The sequence below is a fragment of the Arvicola amphibius genome, chromosome 1, assembly GCF_903992535.2.
Source record: "Arvicola amphibius chromosome 1, mArvAmp1.2, whole genome shotgun sequence".
In the NCBI taxonomy this organism is placed as follows: domain Eukaryota; kingdom Metazoa; phylum Chordata; class Mammalia; order Rodentia; family Cricetidae; genus Arvicola; species Arvicola amphibius.
Window position 1 is genome coordinate 180,828,726 of NC_052047.1, and position 15,413 is coordinate 180,844,138.

The following is a 15,413-nucleotide window of genomic DNA, read 5'->3' on the forward strand; positions in this document are numbered from 1 at the left end:
CCATTTCTCTACACCTTTGTTGTTGGTGGTGGTGTTTTTCTGGTTTTGTTGATTGATTTTGCTTTTTTGGTGATGGTGGTGGTGGTGGTGGTGGTAGTTGTGATGGTGGTGGTGGTGGTGGTGATGGTGGTGGTGGTGGTGGTGGTGGTGGTGGTGGAGGTGGTGGTGGTGGTGGTGGTGATGGTGGTGGTGGTGATGGTGGTGGTGGTGGTTGTGATGGTGGTGGTGGTTGTGATGGTGGTGGTGGTGGTGGTGGTGGTCTTCACATTTTGTGTCTTCCTCTGAGCGCTGTGCTGCAAGGTTTTCTGGGATTGATTTCCCACTGCGCTAACCTTTGCTCAGTTGTGCTTATCACAGCGTTCATCCCGTGCCTGTTGGGATGGATGCAGCTGTCATCTACAAAGCCCTAGTCAGTGCATCTTCAAACACACCTCCTTTTCTACCCTCTGTTTTAAATTCTTCCTCTGGTTTCTTCCACACTTTGGTCATACTTATTAAAATTCCTTCTGACTGTCATGTTCTTGGAGTCAGTTCCCCAATTTGTTGTCTTCTGACTTACCCTTCTTTGATTAACTTCCTGTGTTTCTAAAGTCTTAGGATTGTTTCTAGGCTAGTCATTGTTTTTAAATTTAAAAACCTCTGAGAATTTAAGACATGAGTACTATATTTACATGGTCTCTCCACTTCCTTCTTTCCCTCCAACTCCTCCCACGTGTTCCAGACCCCTCCCAAATTCACGACTGCGTTTCCTAGAATTATTATTATTGTTTTACACACATGCGCTTTAAAAACCCTACTGAGTCCCATTTAGCATTGGCCATAAGTACACAGGTTTGGGGCCTCCTTCCAAGGGTGCTTTATGTTGTGGATGCTGGCTGTGGACTTGCTATATATTTGTTCAGCACTCTTGAGATGCTATAGATCTAGGGTGAATTTTTTACATCAATTTCTCCATTACAGGGTTCATACACAGGGATACTGAAAACGACACCTGCTTGAGGGCCAAGCTTTGTGTCTGAGACTCTCCCAGAAGATATTTCTGCTTCCGTTCGAGCCTGGGACACATGGCAAGGTTTCGTCCCTGTCCTCTGAGCCCTTTGAGGACCTCTGTTTTCTATGGGAGAGCACTCACCACTGCCTGCTACACATAACACGAGGGGCACAGCTCCTGAGCCTAGAATGGCATCGCACTGTCTTAGTTCAGCTTCTCTGGCCTGAACAGTCCCATCAGCATCCGGACCTCCTGGGGATTTACATTCCTCGTGTCTCCTCATCAGCCCACCCTCCTTCCCTTTGAACTTGGCACTGCACTTCTGGATAGAATGGTGTGCACAGACTGCACGACTGCACACGGCTTTCTAGAAATTCCCTGACCCTTTTCCCACACCTAGAAATCACTATAGAATACAGTTTAAACCTGAACCTGTTTTACTGCTCAAGTTTCTAGAACAGAAGTCACACACTTGCAATCTTGGGATCAGTCCAACCCACAGATGTGTTTTGTTTGGCCTGGACACTTTTGGCATACACCGTGTTTAAAAAAAAAAAAATCTCACTTTGGAAGCCAACTCTTGGAAACTACAAAGATTTCACATAACAATTTTTTGGGTTTTTTTTAACCTTTAAAATTTTATTTATTAATTATTTATATTTATATATTTACTTACTATTTTTTGTTTTTTCAAGACAGGATTTTTCCGTGTAGCTCTGATTGTCCTAGAACTCACTCTGTAGACCAGGCTGGCCTTGAACTAAGAGATCCATCTCCCTCTGCCTCCCTGAATGCTGTATTAAAGGTATGCACCACCACCACAAGGCAACAAGACTGCTTTCTCTATAGCCCAAGCTGGCCTTAGACGTATAGCAATCCTCCTGCCTCTGTGTCCTGAGTGGTGGGATTATAGGCATGTGTCACTGCACCTGGAATCTAATTTGTTTGTTTTAAAATGGAAAGACCTGGAGGTGGCAACAGAGAGTGGGACTGTCTACTACCTGGCTACAACCTGCTGGAGTGGGGAGTCAGACTGCTGGTTCTCCTTCTCCCACTTCATACTGTCCACCCAGACTGTTTACACAGCCCCTATGCATATTCTATTTTGCTATCCAGTCTTATAATTAATTGTTTCAAGATTTCAAGTGGCCTAGCCGACTGGAAGCCCCATGAGGGCAAGAACTGCGGCTGGCTTTTTCTTTTTTTGTGGCTCTGTTTTAAATGCCTACACAGTACCTAGAGGGTGGCAGCATTCACTATTTTTGTATTTTGCATGAATGAATTAACAAATAGACAAGCTATTCTAAAAATAAACAGCCCAAGAGTCCAAACAGCTCTGTGGCGGAAGCCTCTCCAAAGGGTTGGCAACAGTGAAGCCCTTCATGTTCACATCCTGAGACTCATCCTGTCTTAAGTAATCACAGGCAGAGATGGAGCAAGTGGAAGTTTGTTATTCGGATCCCATATGGTTTTCAACAAGTCCCTTAATTTTCCTCTGCTGCCAATTCTCCTTTGGAGAATGGGCAGAAATACTTCCCCATTCTAGGGACGAACACTGAGACATCCTGGACAAGCTGTGCTATATGGACACGTGACCTAGCATTGGAAGGGCTGATTTTATGTGGCCAAGTCAGCATGGGAAAATCTTAAGTGCACCTGGAAACAGACTAGGGTGTAATTTCCAGAGATGGCTTATTGAATGACAGCTTCCCCTTCGGTCCAGTGAGAAATTTAATTTGCCGAGGACTCAACACAGGAAGCATTTGCCGATTAAAAATATGTCTAAACAGATGTTCTGCTTAGCCTGGAAGAGGGATCTTAATGCAACTGTCATTATTGGATTTTCTTGGATTACTACTATCTGGAACCAGAGTCCAAATAGAAGGATGTAATTATCTATTATGGCCAAGAGTTCGGTATTTCAAGAGGAGCTCAGGGGCATCTGAAAGGATTTAACACACTGGGGGTGGAGTGGGGGGTGGAGTGGGGGTGGAGTAGAGGGATACAGGCCATTTAATTCCCTGGCTCTGGGAGTGACATGTCCTCTCTGAAAGAATGAAGCGGCCATTGCTACTCAATATTTCATTTCCAGCTGAAGGCACAGCCATGCCATAAACAAAGCCACGACTGACCAAACTTCTCAAGCAAAGGGCTGTCGTTTTTACATTAGACAAGGGGTAACTCACACACTAGAAGCAAACACCCTGAGTGCACAGATATGTGCAAAACTCTCGCCCTGCAGGTAACGGCCAGAGTCCCATCTTGCTGACCATTTGAAGACTCAGGAGCAGTTCCTGCTGAAAATTATCTTATGCAGTGGCTCTCAAACCTGGGTGCGCGAGAAAAGGTGTTTTAAAAATACAGTTATCTGTCCTTGTCCTGAAACTGTGACCCAACAGGCCTGGAGGCCTGGCACCTGCCGTTTTGAAACCTATTGAGGACAAAGCTCCGTGGAGTTTGGGAACCACTGATAAAGCTCAAAGGCCGAGATTAAGAGTTTTAGGGACCGTGAACGTAAGATAAACACTGCTGGTTACCTCCTGTGTGGCTCTGCACAGACATCCCCTGAGCCTGATTACTTCCTGGAGCACGGCTGTGAGATAAGCATGGGACCAGATGGAGACTGTCAATCACTGAGGTGAGGGGAACTACACAGAACTTCAGGGACTGCCTGAAGCTGACGCAAGCTCAAATGGGGGCCTGGTGTTAGTCAGCTCTGTGGTTATCTCTGGACACACGAGGCATGACACTCAGAGATTCGGGTATGGAACGGCATTTTGGGATGCTGATGTCTGTGGGATCCTTGTTTTGGGGTGTAAACAGCTCCCATTTTTCTTCACATTGGAACAAAAGTGTTACAGTCTGATCCCGAATGGGAAAGAACCATGTTCTCTTATGAATAAGGTTCTAGATACCAGACTCTACTCAGCCAACGAAAGGGGCATCCTTACAACAGTTACACACGCCCTCACTAACAGCCTCACAGACTCGAGTATGTGCTAAACTCTCAGCTTCCGAGAAGGGGCTGCTCTGATCGAAGCTTTATGGAAATGCTGAGTGAGTGGCCTAGACAGAAATCAGCCTAAAGCTGCAGGCACAAATTCCCACCTTCAGGACTGAAGGGAACCACGTAGTGCCAGGAAACCAACTTCTGCTAGAACTAAGCCAGAACTCCCCTCAGACTCTCTTTTCTGCTCAGGTAGTCTCCTCTGGATTCATGGGAAACAGGTGGGCTGCAATTAAAGAGAAATCTAGGGTTGGCATTTCGTATCTGCAATTCAAATAAAAACAAGATGTGTCCCTGGCAGGCATCCATTGGTGTCCTAGAGGGATGGGGTGGGAAGGAGAGAGGGACAGGCTTAAACAACTTCCTTTACTTCAACTTCGGGGTCTCGCTACTCCCCTGGATTAAAGACCTTGTCTGCGACTGTGGTGTAATGCAGAGAGACTGACCTAGCCTAGACATTCACTGACTTCTTCAGATAAGGTGGGGCCATTCCAGGGGCAGCCCTGTAGACCTAGCAGGCTTCAGAGGTGTACGGGAGAGAAAGCATTATCTTCATCCTGCCTAAAAACCCTCCGGCATCTGCCGCAGTGCTGGCCATGTATGCAGCCCAAGTAGACGCAGAATTTTAATGGACTGCAGGAGGCTTGTTCCTTCCTGTGCTCTGTGCAGCTGTGGAACAGCTGTGGGATCTCAGTCCAGGGTTGATGATGCACTCAGTGCTGGTATTACCATTCCTAGAGGGGAAGGTGGGAAGGAAGAAGTGGATGGAGGCTGAAGCAGCGGTATATACTGTGATCCCAGCATTTGGGGAGTCCGAGGCAGGAGCATCTTGAGGTCAAGACCAATCTAGACTACACGTTGAGACCATCTTCAAGACAAAACAAAAATGGAAATCTGAGCTTCACTTATCCTTTGGGAGTCTTGGTTATGCGCTTTATATGAATGAATATCTCTAATTCTCTCCAAGCTTCAAATGAGGAGTTAAAGCATCCAATGTCATAGCTAGGGTCAAATCCAAGTGTTTCTGACTCACCTTGCTTTTTTGATTGGGTGATTTTCATGCCCCCCAAACCAGTAAATACAAACACCCTGATGCTATCATTCACTGATAAAAACATGAGATGTAATAACAGTGTCCTACACAGACCAGCAAGCAGCCTGCCTGGTCTTTGGGAGCTCAAACCAATGTTCACATTCAGTGGAATCCACTCCTCTCTCTTTAAACTTGGACATTTGGCTTGAGTTAAATGTGAAGAAATAGTATCACTAGGGTTCTGATCCAGGCCCAAACGGATGCTTCTCTTGTGCTTTCCCCATTTTGATGAGTAGCCACCTTGGGGAGAGGGGCAACTAAGGGATCTACACCATCCATCCCAACCTTGCAGCCAGAATGCAGTCAAGAGAGTAATCCCAGTGTGAAAGAGCCACCCCACTGAGCCCAGTCTTGCCACAGAATCATGAAATGTCATTGTCTGAAGCCAAGGCCAAGGACGGTTTTTATGCAACAGTAAATCACATAAATAGGAAACGGAGAATTCAACATGGCACCTGTGCTGTTTCGGTGCTATGACAACTCCCTCCAGCTGCTTCCCCACGCTCTGTGCTCCATCTTCACCATGAGCACTGCTTGTCTATGGCCAAATGAAGGGTCCCTGAGTTTGTCTGAAACCTGAGAAGCTGGAGACACCATAAAACATGGATAAACCAAGCAGGTGCCAACCTGGAAGCTTCATCCTTAGAGGCTAGCTTTCATGGTACTGTAAGGTGCTACCAGGGGAGAAGAATAAGCTACAGTCTTTCTTAGCCAGATAAGAACTTTGTCAGCTACAATAACTGTTGTCCTGTCAAGATATGCCTACTGGTGTAACAGTGGCATGAATATTACAGGAGTAACCAACCATTTTCTGGTTGGATTTAAGGCCAGCTCTGTGAGTTGGAACCCATACTTGGCACTGCTATTGGCAACAAGTACCTGCTGTTAGATAGAAAATATTTCCTAGGGAAGAATCTACTAATGCTACTCTGCTTAAAGGCCATAGAATTAAAATAACTCCTAATGAGTCATTGCTGTACCCGTAGATTAGGGCAGCTCTGCTTCTTCTTGCAGTTAACACAAAGAGAAGAAAGACTTCTGAGTGCTCAGCCCTAAATTGACATCTATATCCCACTCCTCCCCACCCCCACCCCAAGATTCAGGGATTGCCATGAAAGAGAAAGTCTAAGAATTTTAAGGACCCAAGTAGATGTATGACTATCAGGAAACCATGTTTTCTGGATACAACAGGGCAGGGGCTTATATGAACTCACAGTGATAGTGACAGCATGCATAAGACCTGCATGATCTCAGGCCAGACAAAATCCCAGTGTGTGGGGTGGGGTCCAAAGTCCCACTCCTAGCCGAGAAGCTATTGGCATTTGATAGCTGTTGGGACGAAGTTAGTTTTCTTTAAGGGTGTGACCACGATTCAGGGCAAGCTCCACACCCAAGAATAATTGGGCAACATACTAAACTCAATAGGTTAGAGAGGGAGGGGGGAAGAGAGAGAACATGAAGTGAGTTGAGTGGAGTAGGGAGAGGTGTATCTGGGAGGAGTTAGTGGAGAGGGAAAAAGATAAAAAACTACATTGTATGAAGTTTTCAAAAAATTAATAAAGACATTGTTTTTAAATAGCAAATAAGAAAAGCAGAAAAGTACATAGTTTATTTGTTTTGATTCTTTTGAGACAAGATTTAGTTGAAGATGACCTTGAACTTCTGATCCTCCTGCCTCTACCTCCCATGTGCTGGGATTATGAGCCTGCACCAAGACAACTAGTTTATGTGGTGCTGGGAACCAAGCCTGGGGTTCATGTATGCTGTGCAAATACTCTACTAACTAACTATAGCCCCAGACCAAAAAACAAAAAACAAAAAAAGAAAGAACGAGGTCTGTCTGTTTACGGTCAGTGCCTGTACAGCTGAAAACAAATGCAGGCCCTCCAAGAAGCATGGTGGGGTAAAGCAAAGAATCTGCTTCTCTGTAAAAGAAGGTGATTTGAAGAAGAGGATCAGCAACCCAATAGGAAAATAAGCAAAGGACTCAAAGAAGTGAACTACCAATATGAACACCCAGATCACTAGACAACACAGGAAATGATGCTCTCAAAACCTTTAGCAATCAGAGAGAAACATAAATTAAGTAATCATAAGCTATTGCTTATTGAGTTAGAATGGCTGGTACTAGTGAGGCTCTGGGGAAAGGGACAACACTTGTAAGTTATTATGGAAACATGGATTGTTATTCCTGGAGACACTCAGTATTGCAACATCTATGAAAAAACATGCTAAGTGGGGCTGGAGAGATGGTCCAGTGATTAAGAATGCTGCTCTTGCAATGGACACAGGTTTGGTCCCTAGCGTCCAGGACAGGTGAGGTACTCACAACTATATTCTACATGGCCTCCCACCCACCCCAGATCTGCTGTCTGTCCTTGCCTCATGGATCATCTCCATCTCTGAGACACAGTTCCCCAAATCTTGTCATCTTTCTTCCCAGTTCCAGAGGACCCAACACTCTCTTTTGGTCTCCATGAGCACCTACCCATAGATTTATACCCCCCAGAGACATACATGAATACACATAGTTAAAAATAAAAAAAATTAAATCATGCTAAGTAGTGTGTTTGTTGCAGACACAATTCACAACAAGGGCTGGAAGGGGAGTGTATGGCAACAAAAACGGAATAACTGGATAAACTATTATCCATACTAGGAATATTTGGCAACCGTTCAAAGGAATAAATTAATCATTAATCACAAGTACTTTGGGATTTTTCATGAGATATCAATGACAAAGCATGATGAATTAAAATGTATATGAAATAGACTCTCTGCTCCTCCCTGTTGTGGGGACAGGTGCATCTTTTCGTGCAGTGCCAGTCTCGTTCCTGAGACACGATGGTGAAGGTCAGAGTGCGCGGATTTGGCCGTATTGGATGCCAGGTTGCCAGGGCTGCCTTCAATTCTGGCAAAGTGGACGTTGTTGCCATCATTGACCCTTCATTGACCTCAGCTGCATGATCTACATGTTCCAGTATGACTCTGCCCTTGGCAAGTTCAATGGCACAGTCAAGGCTGAGAATGGGAAGCTTGTCATCACCGGGAAGGCCATCACTGTCTTCCAGGAGGGAAATCCCGCCAACATCAAATGGGGTGATGCCAGTGCCGAGTATGTTGTGGGGTCAACCGGTGTCTTCACCACCATGGAGAAGGCTGGGGCCCACTTAAGAGTGGGACCAAAAGGGTCATCATCTCTGCCCCTTCTGCAGATGCCACCTTGTTTGTGATGGGTGTGGATCATGAGAAGTATGACAATTCCCTCAAGATTGTCAGCAATGTTTCCTGCACCACCAACTGCTTAGCCCCCTTGGCCAAGGTCATCTATGACAAGGTCATCTATGACAGCTTTGGCATTGTGGAAGGACTCATGACCACAGTGCATAACATCACTACCACCCAGAAGACTGTAGATGCCCCCCTGGGAAGCTGTGGTGTGATGGCCGTGGGGCTTCCCAGAACATCATCCCTGCATCCACTGGTGCTGCCAAGGCTGTGGACAAAGTCATCCCAGAGCTGAATGGGAAACTCACAGCATGACCTTCCATATTCCTACCTCCAATGTGTCTGCTGTGGATCTGACATGCTGCCTGGAAAAGGCTGCCAAGTGTGGAGACATCAAGAAGGTGGTGAAGCAGGCATCTGAGGGCGCACTAAAGGGCATCCTGGGCTACAATGAGGACCAGGCTGTCTCCTGTGACTTTAACAGTGACTCCCACTCTTCCACCTTTGATGCTGAGGCTGGTGTTGCTCTCAGTGACAACTTTGTAAAGCTCATTTCCTAGTACGACAACAGAGTGAGGGACCTCATGGCCTACATGGCCTCCAAGGAGTAAGAAGCCCGCCCTGGACCACCCATCCCAGCAAGGACACAGCTGAGCAGTCCCTTGTCCCAACTCAGCCCCTGACACTGAGCATCTCCCTCACAGTTTCCATTCCAGGCCCCCAGAGTCTAACAGGGGGGCTTAGGGAGCCATACTCTCTTGAATACCATCAATAAAGTTGACTGTACCCATAAAAATGTGTATAAAATGGAATTCTTTTAAAAAATATCAAAAACTATACATGTATATATGTTGATTGCATGCATATATATACATATATGTGTTCATCAACACAAATGTGTTGTGGAACATTTAGCTATATAAAGATGTTACATTTGTTTATACTACAGAATATTACTTTAACTGAGTAAAGATTGCTACATGCATTTATGCTGCCTTTGTTAAGCATGTAAAGATGTATTACAATTGTTTATGCTGCATTTGTTTGATGTAAAGATGTGTTGGCTGTTTCACCTTGCCTACCTAAGGCACCTGATTGGTCTAATAAAAAGCTGAACAGCCAATGGCTAAGAGGGACAGGAGGAACTGGTGGGCAGACAGAATAAGTAGGAAGAGAAATCTAGGCAAACAAGAGAAAAGAACTGAGAGAGAATGAGGAGCATGCCTGGGTCCAGAAGTCAGCCAGCTACACTGGAGAAGTAATGAAAGTAGGACAGAAAGAAAGAAGGAAAGGAAGGAAGGAAAGAAAGGAAGGAAGGAAGGAAGGAAGGAAGGAAGGAAGGAAGGAAGGAAGGAAGGTAAAAGTCCCCAAGACAAAGTATGAAAAAAGAGAAACAGATTAAAGACAGAGTTAAGCTAAGGCTGAGCATTCAAAACTATTAAGTCTCTGTGTCTTGGTTTAAGAGCTGGTTGGTGGCTCAAAAGAAAACCCAAGTGCATTCAGGAAAACATGTAGGGAGGTGAAGACAGCATCATTATCTGGGAAGAACAGAGGTTAACAGTGAGGGAAGTAGACAAAATAAGGGCAAAGGACCAAGACGTGATGATAGCAATCCATTTATGCATTTGTAGGAATGTATATGAAGTTTTAAATATTTACATATATATGAGGAAATAATATTGAGGCAAAATCATAAACTATAACAAATAATGATTTCTATTTCATCCCTACAGAGACATTTTTAAAACATAGGATTCCAGCGTTTGAAAATGATTCCTTTATGCTGCAGTTGATTCCAGCCCTGCTCTGAGCAGAAAACACTTCTCCAAAGCTGAGATAAATCCAGGCACCTTCAGAAGCTCTTAGGGCTGCCAAGATTCAGAGGCCCAAGGACCAGGCAGCCCTGGGAGTGCTTCCGGGAAGAACTTAGGCTGCCCCAGCAACCACCTTATCACCCCCCGGGCAGCCAAAGACTCCAGACCACATGGCTTGCCACCCCTACCACAGATCTGCCGTCTTTGCTTGCCTCGTGGGCCATCTGCTTCTCTGAAACACACAGTTCCCAGAGTCTTGTCATTTTCCTTCCCAGACCTTCAACTCATAAGCCAGTTACAACCTAGAAGGCAGAGCTACCCTGCCTTTCCGTACCCCACTTCCACAGCAAGACAGTTCTCCATACCCACCCCAACTCCCACCCCAGCCACAGCAAGACAGACCACCAAAGGAAACATTTCTTGTGCGTGCCCACTGCTGACTGAGAACATGCCAGATGGCACGGGAAGGTCCAAGCTTCCGAAAAGACACTGAAAGCTGAGGTCTAGGGGCATTGTGGTACCTGTAATGGGCACAGGGTCTTCTTTGGGACCAATGATAACGACCTGAACTAGACGAAGACTGCCACACTACACTGTCAATGCACCTAATACCACTAGACAGCATACTTTGAAATGGTTTAAGTTCTCAATTTAGAGTATTTATCAAAATTTGCTATAATTTGAAAGAAAAATTAAATAAAGGGCCCGAGGCCTGGTGGGGCCTCACATACATTACCCTTTTCTGTCGCCTGGATGCTGGTGGTGGAGGCTGTAACATTTGGCCACCTTGCGGATGGCTCCTCAAGCCCACCTGAAGGAGGACAGGAAAAGAGAGATAAGAACACATCAAGGGAGCAAACCTGGTCACTGGGTGACAATCAGAGCAGCAAGGATTTGGTCAACTGAGGTTTGTTGGGTCAATAAACGCTCCCTTTTTATACAACCACTCACAAATTAGTGAGACCACCATCTCGCTTGGTCAGTCAAGGATGCCCTGGGTGGAATTTGTAGAGTCCATGGGGAGTCTAGATCAGCTCGTTATCCAGCTAGAGAAGAGGGAATGAATTCACAGGGACGCACAGAGTCAGATCCACATAGGTGGAGTACAGTGTGGTCACTGAACTCCTGCTGGAGCTCATCCCCATGGCACTGCTGGCCTGGGCTTTCCCTTTGGGTCTGGTTCCCACACAGGGAGAAACTTCTTCAGAAAACTGCTGGGTTTTCTTGATAAACTGGACTCTGTTGACACCGTCCAGCAAGAGCAACGAGGATCAAAGTGTTTGTGGGCAGCTGTCTGTAGACACCCTGTCAGCAGTCACCTCCCCCGGAAAAATGTCAGTCAGTCTCCAGGTACTAATCGATCCTTCTGTGTGCCGGGTACAGCTCTGGAAACAGATTCAGTCAGGAACAAGGCAGACAGGGCTCCTGTCTCAGCACTTGTACTCTCTAGATGACAAGCTAGATATAACAGTGGAGGTGCTAACTGTAAGTTCTGAAGACCCAACTCAGCATGTGCTGACAGGAGGGGCTGGGGGTTCTGGGGGTGAAGAATGAGAAGGGCCATGGATGAGTTCTGGGTAGGGCACAAGGAGCAGATCTGTGTTCAGCAGATACAATGACCATGAAACCATATCAAACCTTCCAGAGGAAAATCTACTGGCAAACAAGAAGGCATTTTTTTTTTTGCATTGATTGAAAAACCCGAAACTGATAAACAACCTTCCCCTAGCCCCTTTGCCCCGATTAGAACATTCTGGGATACATGGAGTATAACCCCATTTTTAAGAAGTCAAGGCTGAGGTACATGTTAATGAGCCCAGGACATGGTCTCCTGGGCAAAAAGCCAACCCTTATCCTGTGCCTCCACTGCATGGTGCAGTTTGGCATCACGCTGTCCAATGGGTACCCTGTGTCCAGGTCCACACCAACGGAGGCAGAGTGTGGCCCTGGCACCAACTCCTGAGAGGCAGACTGCTTCATTCATGGCTGTGACTCAGGCAGGGCCTGCAGCTGCCCTGGCCTCCTGTAGAGAAAGGACCCCAACACCAGGCGGAGATAGGAGCCTCCCTGCATCCTGCCTGGCTGACCACTCAGAATGCGCTCACACAGCCCCTGCAGCTGCCGGAGTCTGCGCTGCCAGCTCCCGGCCCTCGGGTATTCCAGTTGCGATATCATTTCCTCTCAGGCTAAAAGGTCAGGGGAAATCCTGACGGTATGAAGTCGTTCCGCAGCACAAGAATGTGCCATCTGCAGAGAGAGGCGGGCCGCCGCCAGGCTCCAGGTCCAGCTCAGCCTCCACCCCACAGGCTGCGCAACTGCTGCCGAGAACCTGGGCGTTGTTAGCATCTTTGGTCTGTCAAATGGGCTGCTGCGGGAACCAAATGAGGTAATGGGCTCGATTAGGTTTGTGTTCATTCAGAAAATATGCATCTGACACCTGCTATGTGCCAGATTCTGTTACTACTGCTGCAGGGGCGACCTCAGGAAATCATAGCCTGGTGGAGGGGAAGGGGGGAAAAGGAACAAATAGAAGCGAAATATTTAAGTTGGCTGTGGGTGAGTGCTAGGAAGAGAAAAGGGGTGTTCCAGGGTGCCATTTCGTGTAAGAAAGAAAAGAAGTCTGAAGAGACAAAAATCTATAGATATCTGGCAAAGGGCATTCCAAACTGAGGAGACAGCAGGGGCAAAGGCCCTGAGGTAGGAACGTGCTTGGCAGGAGGGAGCCGGTGTGCCAGGAATGGAATGACAAGGACAGAGAGCTGAAGTAGCGAGACCTCAGCCATGAGCATCTGCAGGACTAGCCAGTGCAGGGCCTTGCAGGCATTCTCTGGACTTCAGCTTTTATTTCGAGTGTCCTCGAGACACTCATTCAGAAGACATACAACCACATCCGCTGTGGTTATTAACAGTGTTATTAACGGTGAACAAGAGGGAAGCATGCGAGCTGAGATTTAAAATAAGTTTCTGTATAACAGTGGGAGCCCAGCGTAGAGATCCGTCAGCTTCATCCTCTTTGGCTTCCCAGAAATGAAGGGCAAGGGGACAGGAAGAAAGATCTGTGAGTATATCTGGTCATATGCCTGGTTCAAGATAAGCTGCAGGCTGTCGTGGAGGCACTTAGGGTGGTGGTGAAGGCTGGGGCTGTGCTGGAGGGAGCCAGGCCAGGAGGGGTGGCACTTGGTTCTATAGAAGGCAGTGGGCTTCTCTGCTTCGTTTGGCTCCCTGATGCTGGGGCTGGATAGGTGAAAAGCTTTGGAGCTGGAAGAGACACAGCAGTCTGAAGATATCTGTGCTAACTAAAGTGCTAATCATGGTGTTAACTACAAGCTAAGAATGTGGCTAAACACTTTCCTCTCATGGGTTTAAGACTTCCAGCCTCATACAGACCTAAGGATCAGAAAACACACGCCAAGAGGCAAGATGCCTCAACCACCCTGAGTGTGCAGAGGTGTCAGTCACAGATGGTGCGTGTCCCCCTCAGACAACCCCCCCTAATCAGAGCAAGAACAAGTGGGGTGTCAGGGAGAGACAGGCAACTCCGAAGGGCTCAGAGCCTTGTTTGGGCATCTGTGAGAGGACACTTGACATTAGTGACAGTGTTAGTTAAGACCAACCACGATGGAGGCCTGTGTCTGTCATCTCAGGACTCGGGAGGTAGGGCCAGAGGATCAGGAGGCCAAGGCTAATCTTAACTATATAGGAAATTCAAGGCCAGCCTGGGCTGCATGAGATCCTGTTTTGTCAAAAGACAAAAACACCACAACCAAAACAAACAAAAAACCAAGAGCACAAGTCCCTGATCTTATTCTCTAGAGGTGAACATGGTATCTTTTTCCTCAGAGGGACACCAGGCCCACACTCCCAGTTGTGTCTGGGAAGTCTTCCGGTTCTGTTTGGAACCCACGGAGAGTAGAGAGTGGACAAGCTTTGCCACTTTGCTGATGAAAACCCTCCTACTGCATTTGAGGTGAATTCCCACTTTGTGGGTGGTGGGCGAGGCCTTTGGTGGCAGGGTCCTCTCAGGCTCCTCCGCCTCGCCCCTTGCCTGCACTTCCACAAGCTGAGTCACACTAAGCTGTAGGGACTGGGTTTCCTCTCTTCATTTTCCTCCTTTATTTTTGTTGAAACAGGTCCTATTATACAAACAGGGTTAGCCTTGAATTCAAAAGCCTCCTGCCTCTGCCTCTGCCTCTGCAGTGCTAGAATTACAGACATGTACCACCTCACTGGTTTCTTCTTAAGCATCTTCTTCAAGTGCACCCCTCTTGGGCCTGGCTAGATCTTGCTGGTTCCTCAAGTCTCTAACTGGACACCACTTTCTCTGGGACACAGCAGCCTGGCACCCCTACTCTTCCTGGGTGCTAAGCCCATATCCTCTGAGCTTCCTCAGCCCTTTACCATGCCCATGGCTCTCACTACACATTCCTGGCCTCTCGGAGGCTGAAGAGATGGCTCAGAAGTTAAGAGCACTGGCAGCTCTTCCAGAGGTTCTGAGTTCAATTCCCAGCGACCACATGGTGGCTCACATTCCTGGCATCTCTTTAGTGCTCGGCACAAGCCCCTTGCTAACATTTGAGATTTAGGACCTTAAAGGAGAGGGCATATCCCCGCAGCACCTGGCATGAAGCAGGTGCCAGTTCCATAGGCGATGGCTGAGCCAGGGAGCAAAAGACTGGGGCAGTTTAATGGTGTTTCAAAAGATGACATCAATCATTTCCAGCTTAGCTTAACGCTGGGGCAAAATGTGTGTTTCTCAGCTTTGCCAGGGAGAGAGAGGCAGCTATTGAACTCTCAACATTGGCTGCAATCTTAGTTACCTGGGAAGCCTTTGTAAAAAATACTGAGGCCTGCTCCCCCAACTCCTGGCCTCAGAAGCTCTGTTTTAATTGACCTGTGCCAATTAAAAAAGCTTCACAAGTGATCTGAAGGCACAATCAAGGTTGATCACTGCAGCCAGGAAAAGAGGTATATACTCAACCAGGCAGTGGTGGTGCACACCTGTAATCCTAGCACTCGGGAGGCCGAGGCAGGGGAATCTCTGAGTTCAAGGCCACCCAGGTCTACAGCGCAAGTTCCAGGACAGCCAAGGTTACACAGTAAAACCCTGTCTCCAAAAACAAAAGGCAAAAAAGCAAAAAGAAAAGAAAAAGCTAGATGTCACCCCTAGAACAACGGAAACTGTTCCTTAATAGGCGAAGCTGAGGCAGAAACTGCAGGTCTAAGAGCTATAGAAGAAGACGGACAGAAACTGGGGAGACCACTCCGTCAGCGAAGGGCTTA

General features: G+C 47.0%; 1 protein-coding gene and 1 pseudogene across 1 annotated transcript in view; one reads left to right on the forward strand and one right to left on the reverse strand.

The window, feature by feature from the left end:
- The window catches only part of Tll2 (tolloid like 2), a 108,802-nt gene that overhangs the window by 50,300 nt on the left and 43,089 nt on the right, over positions 1-15,413 (reverse strand). Inside the window, exon 3 of the mRNA XM_038347035.1 lies at positions 10,870-10,944. Coding sequence (XP_038202963.1) covers positions 10,870-10,944 — 75 coding nt within the window. The remainder of the gene's footprint in view (positions 1-10,869; positions 10,945-15,413) is intronic.
- On the forward strand, positions 7,936-8,930 carry LOC119819865 (annotated as a pseudogene).